This window comes from Mustela nigripes, chromosome 6, assembly GCF_022355385.1.
Source record: "Mustela nigripes isolate SB6536 chromosome 6, MUSNIG.SB6536, whole genome shotgun sequence".
NCBI classification, from domain to species: domain Eukaryota; kingdom Metazoa; phylum Chordata; class Mammalia; order Carnivora; family Mustelidae; genus Mustela; species Mustela nigripes.
The window spans coordinates 118,116,393-118,131,581 of NC_081562.1; the positions used below are offsets into that span (position 1 = coordinate 118,116,393).

Consider the following 15,189-nt stretch of genomic DNA (forward strand, 5'->3'; position numbering starts at 1 on the left):
TATCTTTCACTAAAAGATAAGTGTGAAAGACTAAAATTGTACGGTGGCAAAATAAGCTCCAATTAAATTTTCCTACTTGGAAAACAAACAGAGAGCTACATTTTATAGTGGGGAAGACTGGAAATACCTTATTGCTCTTAATAATGGCAGGTAAAATAAAGGAAAGGTAATGTAGTTCTAAATACAGAGCTCCTAGAAATTAATAAAGCGTTTGACATACAACTGTGATGTATAAAGTCACGTAGGCAAACACGGAGCACATCACCTCAATTAGAAGAAAATTAGCTTAGAAGCATCAGAGATGGAGAGCATTTCTACATATGAAAAAAAGCACATGAAAGACACAAAACAAAATATACTTATTACTTTTAGCATGTTAAAAACAATCACATCCATAAAAGTATACAGATAAAAATGTCATAGATGACATAAGAAAATAGTGTGTGTATATATATATTTTGCATATATATATATATATGTATATATATAAATCTACAGTATTTACCACTGTTGACATATATATTTTGGAGCAGCTCAGATGCTGCTTATCATATCCTAAATTATACAGCTTGGTTTATTACGAGTCACAGAATCATGGTTTAAAAACTGGAATTAACATCCTCAGCTATACGTCCGATGTACAATTCTTTCTAAGCCTCCACATGATCTGAATGGAGGCCCAGAGAGAGCAGGGGTTTGTGCATGCTTCAGCAGAGAGCTGAGCTGCTAACACACGGCCATTTGTTTTCCTGTTTAATAACATCATTACCAAGTTGATTAAAATTACATTAGACTCATTATATACATAAAAAATATTGTCACATTCACTAGCTAAACAAATGTTAGTCTCATCTGAAAAGACATACTTCGGTACCTTGAAAGTTTAAAGCCCCAACTTGCAACCAGAAGAGCCCGTGGTGTTCGGTTTTCTACTCTTGTCCTTGTTCAAACACGAGGAAAGCATGTTGAGAATAAGCTCTCCAATTAAACACAAAGTCAGACTTTCTGGGGATGCCTAAAACTGTCCCTGTGTTTTGGTAATTGTAGTGTAATAGACTGTTTTTGAAAGACGTGGCTAATTTTTTAACCATGAACCTGAATTTGTTCTCACTGCAAAAGAAAAAAAAAAAAAAAAAGGAGATTTTTAGAAGTATGAAGGTCACACTATTTTTATAAAGATTAAAACCTTAGACTCCTTACTAATAATTAGGATCATTTTTTACAAGTTTACACCATGATAATTTAATGGTCTAAGTGCAGCCATATCCCTTGATTACCACCTTTAAAGAAAGAGTGCCAGGAAAAGCTCAGGTAAGTCAACAGCCCGGGCCCTGCAGGAACTTACAGGGCAGAAGTAAGAAGCGACCACAGCATTAAGCCTGCTATCAAACGATGTCAAAGGAGCCTGTTCTGTGCCCCAGTGTTTAAGCACCATTCAGTGGCGAGCTTTTCTCTCCAGCGTCTTTAATTTTCAGAAGGAAAGAAAATGGCCACAACTGCAGAGAAGCTGAATGAAGGCGGGGCAAACCCCGACGGCACTCTAGGATCTGGGTGAAAAATATAAGGGAGAAAAAGAAAAAACCAAAAACCAAAAAGGTTGGCTGGAAGACAAGTTAAGGAAAGAAAGAACAGTAAATTATTCCATGGACGTAGATTAAAATTAATTTTTTAAAAATTAGTTTCTTTAGTTCTGTGTTCAAATGTGTGTGCCTGGAGGCTTTTTGGTATCTACTGAAAGACACGCACACTACATATAGCCTTGAAAGTATCTATTCTACACAGTTTCTCAGTGCTCTGTAACGTTACTCAGAACAGGATGGGCTAATGGTGCAAAAATGCTCAGGTTCTGGACGAAGATGTAAGTGAAACTGGGTCCCGAATTATCATTATGTGTGCATCCCTAACTGCTATTGCTACGTTTCTGGGTTGAATTCAGTTCAACAGGTTCAGTGATGCTGCAGTCTAAAAATGGTCATCACAAACCGCATCTACGTGGGCTCAAAGGCTCCTATGTATTCCTAGCATCAGCAGACGCCGCAACTCTGCAAGATGTTTACAATAGTATAAAATACTGCTTTGGCAATTATAAACATAGCAATGTAGGTTTCAAATGGTTTCTAGTCTCCCGTCTTTACCAAGTATAGATAAATTCTCACAGCAATACTGATTCTTGAATAGAAAGTCCATCGCGATTTCTGTAGTGGTACACTGGAGGTGAGGGCCCTGAATACTGGCAGCCAGAGGAGCCGGCATCTTCTAAGCCTGGGGAAGTTCTGTATCGCACTGGACTGTCCACTGAAACCGCCGGCAGGCTGTGGTCCTGGAAGGGAACGTGCTGGAAGGTGGAATATTTTGGTAAGTTGCTCAAGTGGCCCCGGTTAGTGTCTTGAGTCCACAACGGTCCATGAGTCTCGGGTCTGTAGGTGTAACTGACCTCCGACCACTTTCTGTTATCCGGCAGATAATCCACTGGAGGAATGATGAACTGTCCATTCTTTGGCGACTCTGGATTGCCTGCGTACCCCCCGACGCCAGGATCAATGGGAAGGACTTCTATGCGGCTGGAGGGCAGCACGACAGGGAGCGGGCGGCCGTGCGACTTCTCTGGAGAAATATTGACCGAAAGAGTAGAACCATAAGGTCTCCGGGAAGGATGCACTTGAGTCCCGTGGGTAGACGGCGGAGAGGCGAAGCTGCTGTTAGCAGCAGGGATGTGTCTGGGAGAACTGCCGTGGTAAACGGGGGGGTTACTGTAGGACGGCGGGGGCACTGTCCTGCGATCCTCGCCGTCCAGCGGAGGCGGGTATTTTGCGTAACCTGCAGGCTGCACTTTAAAAGTAAACTTGTTTGATACTCGCGATGGACTAGAACTTGGCTCCACGTACTTCCTTGGGCTGTGAGGGTAAACCACGTTCCGTGGACTTTGGGAGTAGGCTCTCTCTAGTGCCTCTTCGATAGAAGCGCTGTTGTCATTTTCAGGTACGTTGTCGTACTGGGACGCGTTAGAGCCCCGCTTCCCTTCATCGGCATCCAAAACCTTCATCTTCTGCCTCACGTTGGATACCCGAGGGTCAGCAGAACTTGGGATGGAAACGGTGAGTGCCGGGTGTCCTGACCTACTTTTGCCTTCGATGGCGTATTTGGCAGTCTTTTCAACAGCTGAAGTATCTGACGGTTTGTTCCACTTGGGCACAAATTCCTTCCTGGTATTGGACATGGCATTGCTATTCTGGTTAGCAGCTGCGTGATTGTACTGCCTGGAACTGTCCTGTGGACCTGATGGAGGTTTTCTTTGAAGATCTGCTTCATCTTGAAGCTTTTTACTGTCTTCATCTTCTGATTTCCGTCTCAGCGCTCTTACTCGTTCTGGTGTACCAGTCCTGCTCGCATGGAGAGGGGAAGGCTCGTGCTTTTTGTGAGGTGATGAGCCGCTTCCTCTTCTGCTGCTCGTATGGGGACTTGGCCTGCCCACACTTCTCTGTCCATTGCTCAGGTGACTGATGCAAGCAGATTCAGGTGGCAGCTGTCCCAAAGGTTTCTTCGGATACTCATCCTCTTTCCCTAAAGAGAAAGATAGATTCATAAGTAAAATAGATACAGGAGTAACTGGTATCAAATGTAAGAACCACAACAGAACAACTGCATGCTTTTCGTATGTGCACACGTATCTACACGCCACAGGATTGTACGGGTTTAGAAGCAGCACTATTTATTTATTTATTTTTTAAAAGATTTTATTTATTTGACAGAGAGAGAGAGATCACAAGCAGGCAGAGAGGCAGGCAGAGCAGGAGGGGAAAGCAGGCTTCCCGCTGAGCAGAGTTAGTGGGGCTCGATCCCAGGACCCTGGACCATGACCTGAGCCAGAGGCAGAGGCTTTAACCCACTGAGCCACCCAGGCACCACCAGAAGAAGCATTATTTAGAGAAACTGATACTAAAACACAGCAAAACTCAAAATCTTTTTACATGGCAGGCAGGTGGAAATATTTTATGAACTAATGAGTAATGTTTATACAATGATGAAACGCATGATTCTTGTTTTTTTTTTTTTTTTTTAAGATCTATTGTTGCTGGGTGGCCACCTGGGTGGCTCAATGGGTTAAGCCTCTGCCTTCAGCTTGGGTCATGATCCCAGGGTGCTGGGATCAAGCCCCACGTAGGGCTCTCTGCTCAGCAGGGAGCCTGCTTCCTGGCCCCCTTCCCCCGCCTGCCTCTCTGCCTACTTGTGATCTCTGTCTGTCAAGTAAATGAATAAAATCTTAAAAAAAGAAAAAAGATCTATTGTTACTTGCTTTTTCAAGAATGCAAAGCTGATACTCATTCTCTTTTTATTACCAAAACAATCGTGCAGGTCAGTGGTTCAATGTCTTACCATTATATTACTTTTGCTTTAATCTACCTCCACTAAAATGGTTTTGAAATCAGTAAAACCTCTCCTATCAACCTTAGGCAGGTCTGAAAAATTGAAAAGGCAGGGAATAACCAACTGTAGTCTCAACGTTGTCCCAAAACAGCTTATTAATTACTATTATAATTATTCTCTCAAGTACCCGCCAGAGGACTTCATGATGAAAAGAAATAGTACTCCATCTCAAAGTTTATAACTCTAAAATATCCTAGTGCAAATGCAAAAAAGGAAAAAAAAATTAGAAAAAGAAAGAAAATCATACTGACTACATTTAGTTTTACATTTTACATAATGAACATCAGAAAATTAATGAAGAGGGGTGCCTGGGTGGCTCAGTGGATTAAGCCTCTGCCTTTGGCTCCGGTCATGATCCCAGGGTCCTGGGATCGAGTCCCACATCGGGCTCTCTGCTCAGCAGGGAGCCTGCTTCCTCCTCTCTCTCTCTGCCTGCCTCTCTGCCTACTTGTGATGTCTGCCAAATAAATAAATAAAATCTTGAAAAAAATTAACGAAGAACTAAAGGAAGGTACAATACACTGGTCTTTCGGTAAACAGTTTTAGGAGGTTCAGGCTCACGACTTCGATTCAACACAATACTTGAAGTCCTAGCCATAGTCACACAAGAAAAAGGAATAAATGGCATTCACATTGGCAAGGAAGAAGTAAAACTGTGACTATTAGCAGAGGAGAAACCAAGGCAGATTCTTCACCGCGGAGAACAAACTGCCGGCTCCCACAGGGGCGGCGGGTGGGGCACGAGAGCCGGGATTACCAGCACATTCGTTACGGTGCGCACAGGTCATACACGGCCCTGCTGGAAACTGTACACCTGAAGCTAATATAGCGCCGTACGGTAACTCTACTGGAAGTAAAATACAAAACTTCAAAGAGTTAAAAAAGATTGAAACATGGATAATAATAACGTAGATATCCAGTAAATATCATCCTGAAGAAACAATGGAGTCCGTTTGTAAACATTCCATGGTTTAAAACACGTTTTTCACATTTCACAGAACACGGGTCTCACTTAGCAGTATGCGGCCGCTCTCTTCCCGCCACCACCGCCCGGAACACCGACCGGGTGAGCTCGGTGTAGGCATGTGCTACGTGATGCGCCCACGAGCCGTGAGCAAATAGACACGGTCTTTATTTTCACGTAGCTCACGGTCTGGATGATAATAATTTTGTCATTTACCCGCATATCTACTTCTAAGATTTTTTAAAAAAAATATTCAGTGAACTTTTCTTTGGGGGATGGAGAACAGAGTGATGAAGAAACAATATCCTTTAAGGAATTTAGCTACAGGAATCAGAATTATTAAGCTAAAAATGACCTTTGTGCTCTTTTCTTTTTCCTTTTCCTTTTTTTCTAAGGAGGCTCCACGCTGGGCTGGCCATGGAGCCAGTGCAGAGTTTGAGCCCACGACCCTGAGATCAAGACCTGAGCTGAGGACCAACAGTTGGAGCCCTCCCGGCGCCCCCCCGCGGCGCCCCTACCTTTGTGCTCTTCTAATCCAATAGTCTTTACACTTTTTAAAAGCAGACCCTTTTCTTTTCACACTGAATTCCATCTGAAGCCCCAATATAGAGAGAAAATATAAACACAGCTGCTCTGATCAAAGTGGAAAGTCACCCCTTTTTCCTCTTCCCTCAGCTGAGCTGCGCAGAGTCTGAGGGCTGGAGAGCTAGTTCTGCCTGTAGCTTAGAGGTGGGAAGCAGAGTCTCAGAGCAGCTGGGAGATCTCTCTCCTTTTTTTTTTTTTTTAACATTTTATTCACTTATTTGACAGAGAGAGCATAAGCAGAGGGAGAAGCAGGCAGAGGGAAAGGGAGAAGCAGGCTCCCCATTGAGCAAGGGAGCCCGATGTGGGGCTCGATCCCAGGATCCCGGGACCATAACCTGAGCCGAAGGCAGACACGCAGTGACTGAGCCACCCAGGTGGCCCCCATGTGATCTTTTGTGGCAGACACTGGATGAGAACCAGGACCCGGTGGTTTCATTCCAGCTCTGCCATTTATGTCACATTAATTAAACTCCAGAGATCCTTTTGATGATTTTAACTGAATCTAACTTTACTTTGGCAATATTTGCACAAGCCCTGTATTTTGCACATTTGAAAGCCCGCCCAGTGAACTGGCAATTACAGGTTGTGTTGCTCATGTCTCTATTAATATGGATGTATCGAGCAACTACAACGTGCCAGGCACTGCTTGGGGAGCTGGCCGTCCAGAGGGGACACAAAGTCCTGTTCTCCTGGAGCGTATGCTGGTTGTGCTGAGCTAGAAGACAGTCCTAGAAGCACCAGGAGAAGACAAAGCGATGTGGGGCGGGGCGGGGCCGAGCAGGGCAGAGCTCAGGCAAGAGCAAGGGCGCCCTGGGCCTTGAGTGGGAGAGAACACTGGGGCGAGGCTGGAGGAACGAAGAGTCACATCACACACGGCCCTGAAGACCACGGTACAGATTCTGAATTTCTTCCTAAGTTAACCGCAATCTACTAAGGGCTTTTCAGCGAGTGACATCATCTGATACCTATCTTACCAAGTTCACCTTGGTGGGACTTGTGTTATGTAATAATTAGTGTTGATAACAGTAACAATAATGGCTAATATTCATCACGCACTTACCATGTGTTAGCCACTGCTCAAAAAGCTGTCCATACAGCATTCAGCAATAGGCACATAACTGAGGTCACCACAGTGACTCTCACTCGAGAGAGGAGGAAATGGAGGCAGAAGTGAACCCGCTCAGGGGCTCCCAGCTGGTAAGTGGCAGATGCACAGTTCAAACCCAGAGCTGACTGCAGAGCCCTCTGGATGGAAGGCAAGAGAAGGTGCTGCTTCTTGCATATACCGTCAGGTCAGGGCCACACACTTGCTCCTGTGCTAGGCGTGGGCTAAGAGATGAATGGACCACAGGGGCCCTGGGGGCCGGAAGATACTGCTCAGTGACAGAGGGTGCGACCAATACTGTTCTCCTATTTTTTTTTTTTTTAAGGTTTTATCTATTTATTTGCCAGAGAGAGAGAGCACAAGCAGAGGAGTGGTAGGCAGAGGGGAGAAGCAGGCTCCCCTGCCCCACCCCACCCTGAGCAGGGAGCCTAATGTAGGACTCGATCCCAGGACGCTGGGATCATGACCTGAGCCGAAGGCAGATGCTTAACCAACCGAGTCACCCAGGCATCCTTGTTCTTCTGTCTTTTTATAAAAAAGACATTTTATGGTATGTGGACACAATATTTTAAGTGATAACCCAAACTTTAAAGGTTGTCCATGATGGAATGACTGGGGGGTTCAGTTGGTTAAGCATCCTCCTTGGGCTCAGGTCAGGATCCCAGAGTCCTGGGATCGAGTCCCACATCAGGCTCCTTGCTCGGCAGGCAGGACGCCTGCTTCTCCCTCTGCCTGCTCTCTCCCTGCTCGTGCTCTCTCCCTCTGACAAATGAAATGAAATAAAATAAAACAAGTTGTCCATGTCTGTCTGTGAAATAGTCTGAGGCAATTCCAGTTCAGGGTTTAACCAGCCTCATAAGAAACAGCTAGAGCGGGGGACTCCAAAGCTAGAAGGGGACTCCAACGCCAAAAGCACCCCGAGTCCAGAATATTCACAAGGAGTTATTTAGCCTACTGGGTTAAAAAACCAGCAACAAAAATAAAATCAGAACCTGTGTCCCCCAAAAAGCTTTCACCAGCTCTACAAATAGTTATCCACTGTGTCCCAGAAAAACACAGGAATTCCTTCTTCCTTGTAGGCGGGCAATACCAACAAACAAACCATCAGGAAGACATAAAGGTCTATATCAAAGGAAACCTGCACTTGGGAATCTCCTCGTGGTCCCGACTCAGACAGTTCTCTCGGGCACAACGCGGTAACCTGGGCGGCTAAGGCACGGGCCGGCGGCAGTCCGACGGAGAGAAACACCCGCCGGTCACCACGTCGGTCACCACGACGCCCTTCCAGGAGGGTGAGGGGGAGCCTGGCGACAGCCGCAACCATTCAACGGAAAAGGAAAGCAGCGGCGCCCAGAGAGGGGTCGTTCCCGCCTGCGAGATGTGCTGTTCCAGGGACAGAGCTGGCTTCGCTGCAGAGACGCTCCCGCGGAGCCCTTGAAGCGGCTCCTCTCCGCGCCCCTCCAGCCGCTCTCAGAGTGCTCGCACACCACCCCCACGCCGCCCCCCGGACATCATCAGGCCACCGGGCCGAGCCGTGAGCGTTTCGCAGCCCGCGCTGGATGTCTTCAGTGTCTCCACTGGCATCAGTTCACAACCCACGGAAGCCGGATTCTCTTGTAATTAGGTTGTTCAAAGGTTCGCTCTCTGCTGTGGACTGAAAGTTAGTGTCCACCCCCCGCCCCAAATTCATATATGGGAACCCCCCCATGGAATATAGTATTGGAGATGGGGTTTGGAAGACAGGTCATCCGGGAGAGACCTCATGATGGGATCAGTGCCCTCACCTCTCTTCAGATGGGGCAGGGGACAAGGCCACAAAGAGGTCTGATCTGTCCCCTCTGTGAAGGCTTCTTCTAGGAGTCGCCAGACTTCACCACAAGGACTGCAGCTGACGGGGTCCTCTCAGTGGGGTCAACAGTGGAGTGAGGAGTGGCCCCTGGCAGAGCAGGGGGGACACCCTGTTGGAGGAACAGTGGTCACATCTGGAGCTCTGGACCAGATGGGGACAACCCTTCTCCTTCCGTCATCATAGCTTCACAAATACCCCAGACAGGTGACACTCAGAGGGGGGGAGAGTCTGAGCCTGAGTCACGCGTGGGAGGCAATGGGCAGTGGCCGGCACATGTCTGCCCCAGGAAAGAGCTGTACGGTCTGCGACCTCTGAGGCGGACTGGGCGCTAGAGCAGGTTTCATTCACCAGAGGATGGATTTGAGTTTTCCCTTCTTCAGCAAAGACTGTGCCTAAAAATTACCTCACTGGTCGGGGCTGAATTACGTCCCCTCAGAATTAATGTGTTGAAGCCCTAATCCCTCAGTATACAACAGGATACAAGGCCTTGGAGATAAGGCCTTTACAGAGGTGATTAAGGTGAATGGGGTCATTGGGGCGGGCCTCTGATCCAATATGGCTGATGTCCCTCTCAGGAGACGTGTCCGGTCACAGACAGGCACGGAGGGAAGACCCTGTAGGAAAACGCCCAGCTAACGCCAAGGATGGAAGAAACCAATCTTGCCAACACTTTGATTCTTGACTTCCCAAACTCTAGAACTATGAGAAAACACTCCTCTGTTGATAAAGGCACTCAATCTGTGCTATTTCTATTAGAGCAATCGGAACAAAGATATTACCCTGGAGTCTATATTCTCAATCTCAAAACTGATTTGCTGTACCAAACAGATTTTATGGATTGCCTTTTTCTGCTAGTTAAAAATCACGTTTCATTATTTATAATCATCTGCTTTTTTCTTTTCTTTTTTTTTTTTTTTAAGATTTTATTTATTTATTTGACAGGCAGCGATCACAAGTAGGCCGAGATGCAGGCAGAGAGAGAGAGGAGGAAGCAGGCTCCCCACTGAGCAGAGAGCCCGACATGGGGCTCGATCCCAGGACCCTGGGATCATGACCTGAGCCGAAGGCAGAGGCTTTAACCCACTGAGCCACCCAGGTGCCCCTAATCATCTGCTTTTTAAAAAAAAAAAATTATTTATTTTTTATTCCTTTTCAGCGTAACAGTATTCATTATTTTCGCACCACACCCAGTGCTCCATGCAATCCGTGCCCTCTATAATACCCACCACCTGGTTCCCCCAACCTCCCCCCATCCCCTGCCACTTCAAACCCCTCACATTGTTTTTCAGAGTCCATAGTCTCTCATGGTTCACCTAATCATCTGCTTTTATGGTCCCAGCATATTTTCTTTTCTTTTTTTAAAAGATTTTATTTATTTATTTGACAGAGAGAGAAAACACAAGCAGGCTCCCCACTGAGCAGAGAGCCCAAAGCGGGACTTGATCCCAGGACCCTGAGATCATGACCCGTGCCAAAGGCAGATGCTTTAACCGACTGAGCCACTCCGGTCCTAGCATATTTTCAATGTCGACAATGTAATGAAACCAACTAGAGTCATGACAATTTATTTTACACGACCACATCGAAAAGACAACCGAACTGAACAAATGTGGAAGGCAGACACAGGCAGAAACAGATCCACAGTGATGCGAGATCCATTGCCTTGCAGGTGCCCATTTGCCATTTTCTGGGCTGTGGCTACCATGGTAGCGCTGGGGATGGGAACCTAGGATCGGCCTCCGTAGCGTTTTCCACAGACACGCAGCGAGACTGGCTTAGTGACAACGATGGCGCAAGAGGGCATCTCTAAGTGTGTAACCCGGAACTTAAGCAAGAATCCAGGTTTGGACTAGCTGAATCAGAGTAGAAAGGGGTTACTAAGGGACCGATCCATGGAAAGATTCAACAAAAAACAAACAAAAAACTTGGGGTAGGTGGAAGGAAGAAAGTGGGAGAAGAAAGAGCCGTGAGAGAAAATGGAACATCTCCCGGGAAAGTAAGGCCACGTCGCACACGGTTCCTGTACGCTAGTACCTACAGACTTGCGTCCTGAAGTCCTATAATTACATGAAAAGCACATACTGGTAAAGACTCACAGGATGTAGGATTACAGAGATAAGGCATGTATTTCTCAAGAGAAGGAATGAGAAGATTGAGAAAGGGTCATAGGGAGACGGAGGCCGTAATTCATGCACAAAACAAAACCGAGAGGTATGTGTCATACATACATGCTTGTGAGAGTTAATTTTTCAATATAAAGGTAGGAAAAGTATTCACCTCACATTTATTTTTTTTAAAGATTTTATTTATTTATTTGACAGAGAGAGAGAGAGAGAGCGAGCGCGCACACAGGGGAAGCAACAGGCAGAGGGAGAAGCACGGAGCCGGATGTAGGGCCTGATCCCAAGATCCAGGGATCATGACCTGAGCCAAAGGCAGGTGCTTAAGGGACTGAGCCTCACAGGCGCCCCTTCCCCCTGCATTCAACACCACTTGATACTCAAGTCAATGGAGCAAGTTTTCTGAGGAAGGAACATTAATGTTCTGTGCATCTACATATCGCAGAATTCAAAGAAAACTAACATGTTCCATTTACCAAATGGGCAAGAGGCCCAAATCCACATGGGGGAAAAAAATTGTGACTGTTCTAAAATATCCAAAAAGTGGCATGTCCAAGCTCCTTCATGGTAGCCAGACACGCGTGTCCCTTTCCCCTGGTAGACAATGACCTGCTTCAAGTGACTTCCTCCGCATCCCAACCTCTAGGATTTAAGACAGTCACGGAATTACAAGTGAGGTGGTGACAAAATGTCCATTCATTCTCATCGTAGCCTAATGGCACACTGTCCCTATGCACGGCACAGAAACATAATGGTTATAAATACCCAAGATCTACCAGCCAAGAAACTAGACGTAGCAGGGTTTAAAGGGGAAAAAAAAATCCAATGCAGACAAAATGACACTGCATTTAGTTAATTTCTAAACGGCAATCCCTCATTAGGCACTGGGGCCTGTAGCAGGCACAGGGTGAGGACCGCAAATGTACAAAGACATTTAGAGGATATGGCCTCTCTGTCCTCAAAGAGATTTTCAATAAGCATAGAGGGAGGTAAAACAATTTGAAAGAGGCAGTAGACAGAGATTTAAGAAAGAACCTTCCAAAATGCAGGGGCTTAAGAAACTCAGTTCTTCCCAATTTTAAAGATAATAACACAAGTGAGACTATGCAGGGCCAGGATATTCACGGGCACCAGGGCCAGACTGCAGACTGGGATTCACTTAATTTACAGCAGTGTCTGGTCAGCTCTCCTTCCCACAGTCATCTGTGACCCGGGGGTGTGCTGAAGACTAACAGGAGGCACGAACATGGGGTCCTGGCATCAGCACCTCCTTTCCATAAACGCCTGCTGACTGAGGACACTGTGGGATTAGGCTGTGCTCGAGCTATTCCCGTAACTGATCTCACATCTCTAACTGGCATAGAATTCTCAGAACCCGACAGTGATGGAAGATACACACGCACGTTAGAAGGGGGCTGGGGTGATGGACATTGGGGGGGACATGTGCTATGGTGAGTGCTATGAAGCGAGTAAGCCTGATGATTCACAGACCTGCACCCCTGGGGCTAATGCTACATTATATGTCAATAAAAAATAAAAATTAAAACAAAAACATACACACATTGCCTGTACCTCAGCGCAGGACCTCGGCCGTCCGGGGCCACACGACTGGGGAGGAGGGCTGTCTCTCTCAAGGGGAGGGGAAGTGAGAAGCGGGGGAAGAAGTGCCCAGAGAGGAAAAGGGGAAAGAGGCGGTGAGGAGAGAAAGCAGGCGCGAGAGGAGAGGTGAATGACGGGACCAGAAAGAGAAGGAAGGGGGGCCCAAGGGCAGAAAGTGGAGGCGGCCACAGGGAAGAGAGGAGCAGAACAGCGTCTCCCTTCCCGGAGAGGCTCATGTCGGAGCGGGGATTTGCTGGGGTTTCACAGAAACCGGGCGGGGCAGAGGCCGCTCCATTCCCACGGCAGTACCCAAACTCGAGGACCCGGTGCCGGGGCAATCCGACGTCGGTAATGATGCCATCTGGAAGAAAACTCTATCTGACTTTGTGATAAAGGCAATGCTTTCCTGAAGATGAATTATTCAACCTTTGCTGAGCTGAAGACAGACTGTGTAGACCGCTCAAGGAGGACCAGTGCCATCCTATGCTAGTAAATAGTCCTCACCGTTTTCCCATAAATGTGGCCCAAATAAGCAGTAAACATCCTTGTACTGTCCTCAGACCCACCTTAACCTATCGGAACCCCCGCGCACCCATACACATGAACGCTGCTGAACTTGGCTTTGTCTGGTTTACCTGTTCCTTTCACCCCAAGCGGTGAAGGGTAGTTGTAAGATTCGAGCCTGAGCCTAACTGATGTCAAAAGAGATGGCTCTACACAGGCAGAGTGGATCAACATTTATTCTCCGTACTTAAGTTCTGAGCTCTTCAACTGAACTCTTCAACAGCCACAGTACTGTCTGCGCTCGCCCCAGTATAAACTCCGTGCCCGTGATTTAATTTTCTTCTTCCCCTTGAAAACAGAGGTGTCTGAAATAATTACTGCCCTACTCTTAAAGGGTGGGAAAGCACCACAATTCTTATCATATACGACAGGGACATCTTTGTGAAAATATCACATTACAAAAATATTTTTATGCCACTGTCAACTTGACATATTTTAATAAAGACAAAAGAGCTTGTTAGTTGGTTTTTGGAACTTTTTTTCTTAAAAAAAGGGGGGGAGGACAAGAGAAAGAATAGTCTAACCATCCCTTAAACAAAACAAACAAACAAAAAACCACAAGAGAATCCCTAAAAACCCCCTCAGGTTTGGTCATCTTTGCTCTTACGCAGGTCTCTGCTGCCACCCTGTGGGCACTACACCAAATTACAAGCCTTGCAGGTCAATGGTCTGGGAAGGCATTACCAGTTCCGTTCTCCCAACAAGAGACACAGCATTACAGCAAAGCGCTCAAAGTGCTCTCTCTTGTGAGTAACCCCCTACGCTTCAATTTCAACAATAGAATATATGTACTCTCACTGTTCTAACAGTTTTCAGTAAGAAATGGCAGGGGCTGTTGTCAGGAAAATTATTCTAGGAGTCATCTTATTCCTTCCCAGATCAAATACAAAGTCTGAGTTTGAAAATATTGTCACAAAATCAGTGGTTTCACGTTTACATCTGAAAAGTCAAATGGCTTTATTTCTGTTTAATGTGCCATTAGCCAGAAAAATATACAATTCAAGAATTATTATAGCCATCAACAATCATACCTCCTTTCTATAGGGAAATAGTGTGCTGTATTTACAGCTATAATAGGGAAAAAAATATGTTCTTTAATCATTGTAGTTAGTTCATAGGCTTGACTTTTTTTTCTCATCAGACAAAACTTGGAAGACGGGAAACAGAAAGGAGAGAATTAGTTAAACACATTGATAAATCTCTTATAAAACCATTTAATGCCACAAAAATCAATACATGTTTGTGAAATAACTATTTTTAAGATTGACTTATTTAGAGAGAGCAAAAGCACAGGAGTGTCAGGGAACAGAGGAGCAGGAGAGGAAGTCTTTTTTTTTTTTTTTTTAAGATTTTATTTATTTATTTAACAGACAGAGATCACAAGTAGGCAGAGAGGCAGACAGAAAGAGAGGGAGGAGGAAGCAGGCTATCCGCGGAGCGGACAGCCCGATGGGGGACTCGATCCCAGGACCCTGGGATCATGACCTGAGCCGAAGGCAGAGGCTTTAACCCACTGAGCCACCCAGGCGCCCCGGGAGAGGAAGTCTTAAGCAGACTCCCCACTAAGGACAGAGCCCATGCAGGGTTCCATTGCGCGACCCTGACATTCGGTCCATAGCGGACAGCCAAGCTGAGCCGACACCAAGAGTCAGATACTCAAGTGACTGTGCCACTCGGGTGCCCCTGAAATAATTTTTAAAATCTGCACTTTGTGATCCTAGTGTTTGAATTCACACGTATACATATGTAAAACAAAACAAAACAAAACAAAAAAAACCCCTGCTGAGCACATTTAATATCAATTTCTATTATACAAACAAAAGTGAAAACCCACCTAAACCCTCAGAAAGTGCGACAGTTTTGTTTTGTTTTGTTTTTTAACTAACAAACAACACAGTTGACTCCTTTGTATGTGTGTATGTGATCAGGATACGAACCAGTTCCATTACCTCAAAACACTGCCTCATGCGAGCTAACC

At 46.0% G+C, this 15,189-nt stretch overlaps 1 protein-coding gene across 2 annotated transcripts in view; it reads right to left on the bottom strand.

Moving 5' to 3' along the window:
* Positions 1-456: 456 nt before the first annotated feature.
* Positions 457-15,189, bottom strand: part of USP6NL (USP6 N-terminal like) — a 148,340-nt gene continuing 133,607 nt past the window's right edge. For both annotated transcript variants that reach the window (XM_059404088.1, XM_059404089.1), the window contains exon 14: positions 457-3,561. In XM_059404088.1, the coding sequence (XP_059260071.1) occupies positions 2,153-3,561 (1,409 nt within the window). In that variant the 3' untranslated portion in view covers positions 457-2,152. The remainder of the gene's footprint in view (positions 3,562-15,189) is intronic.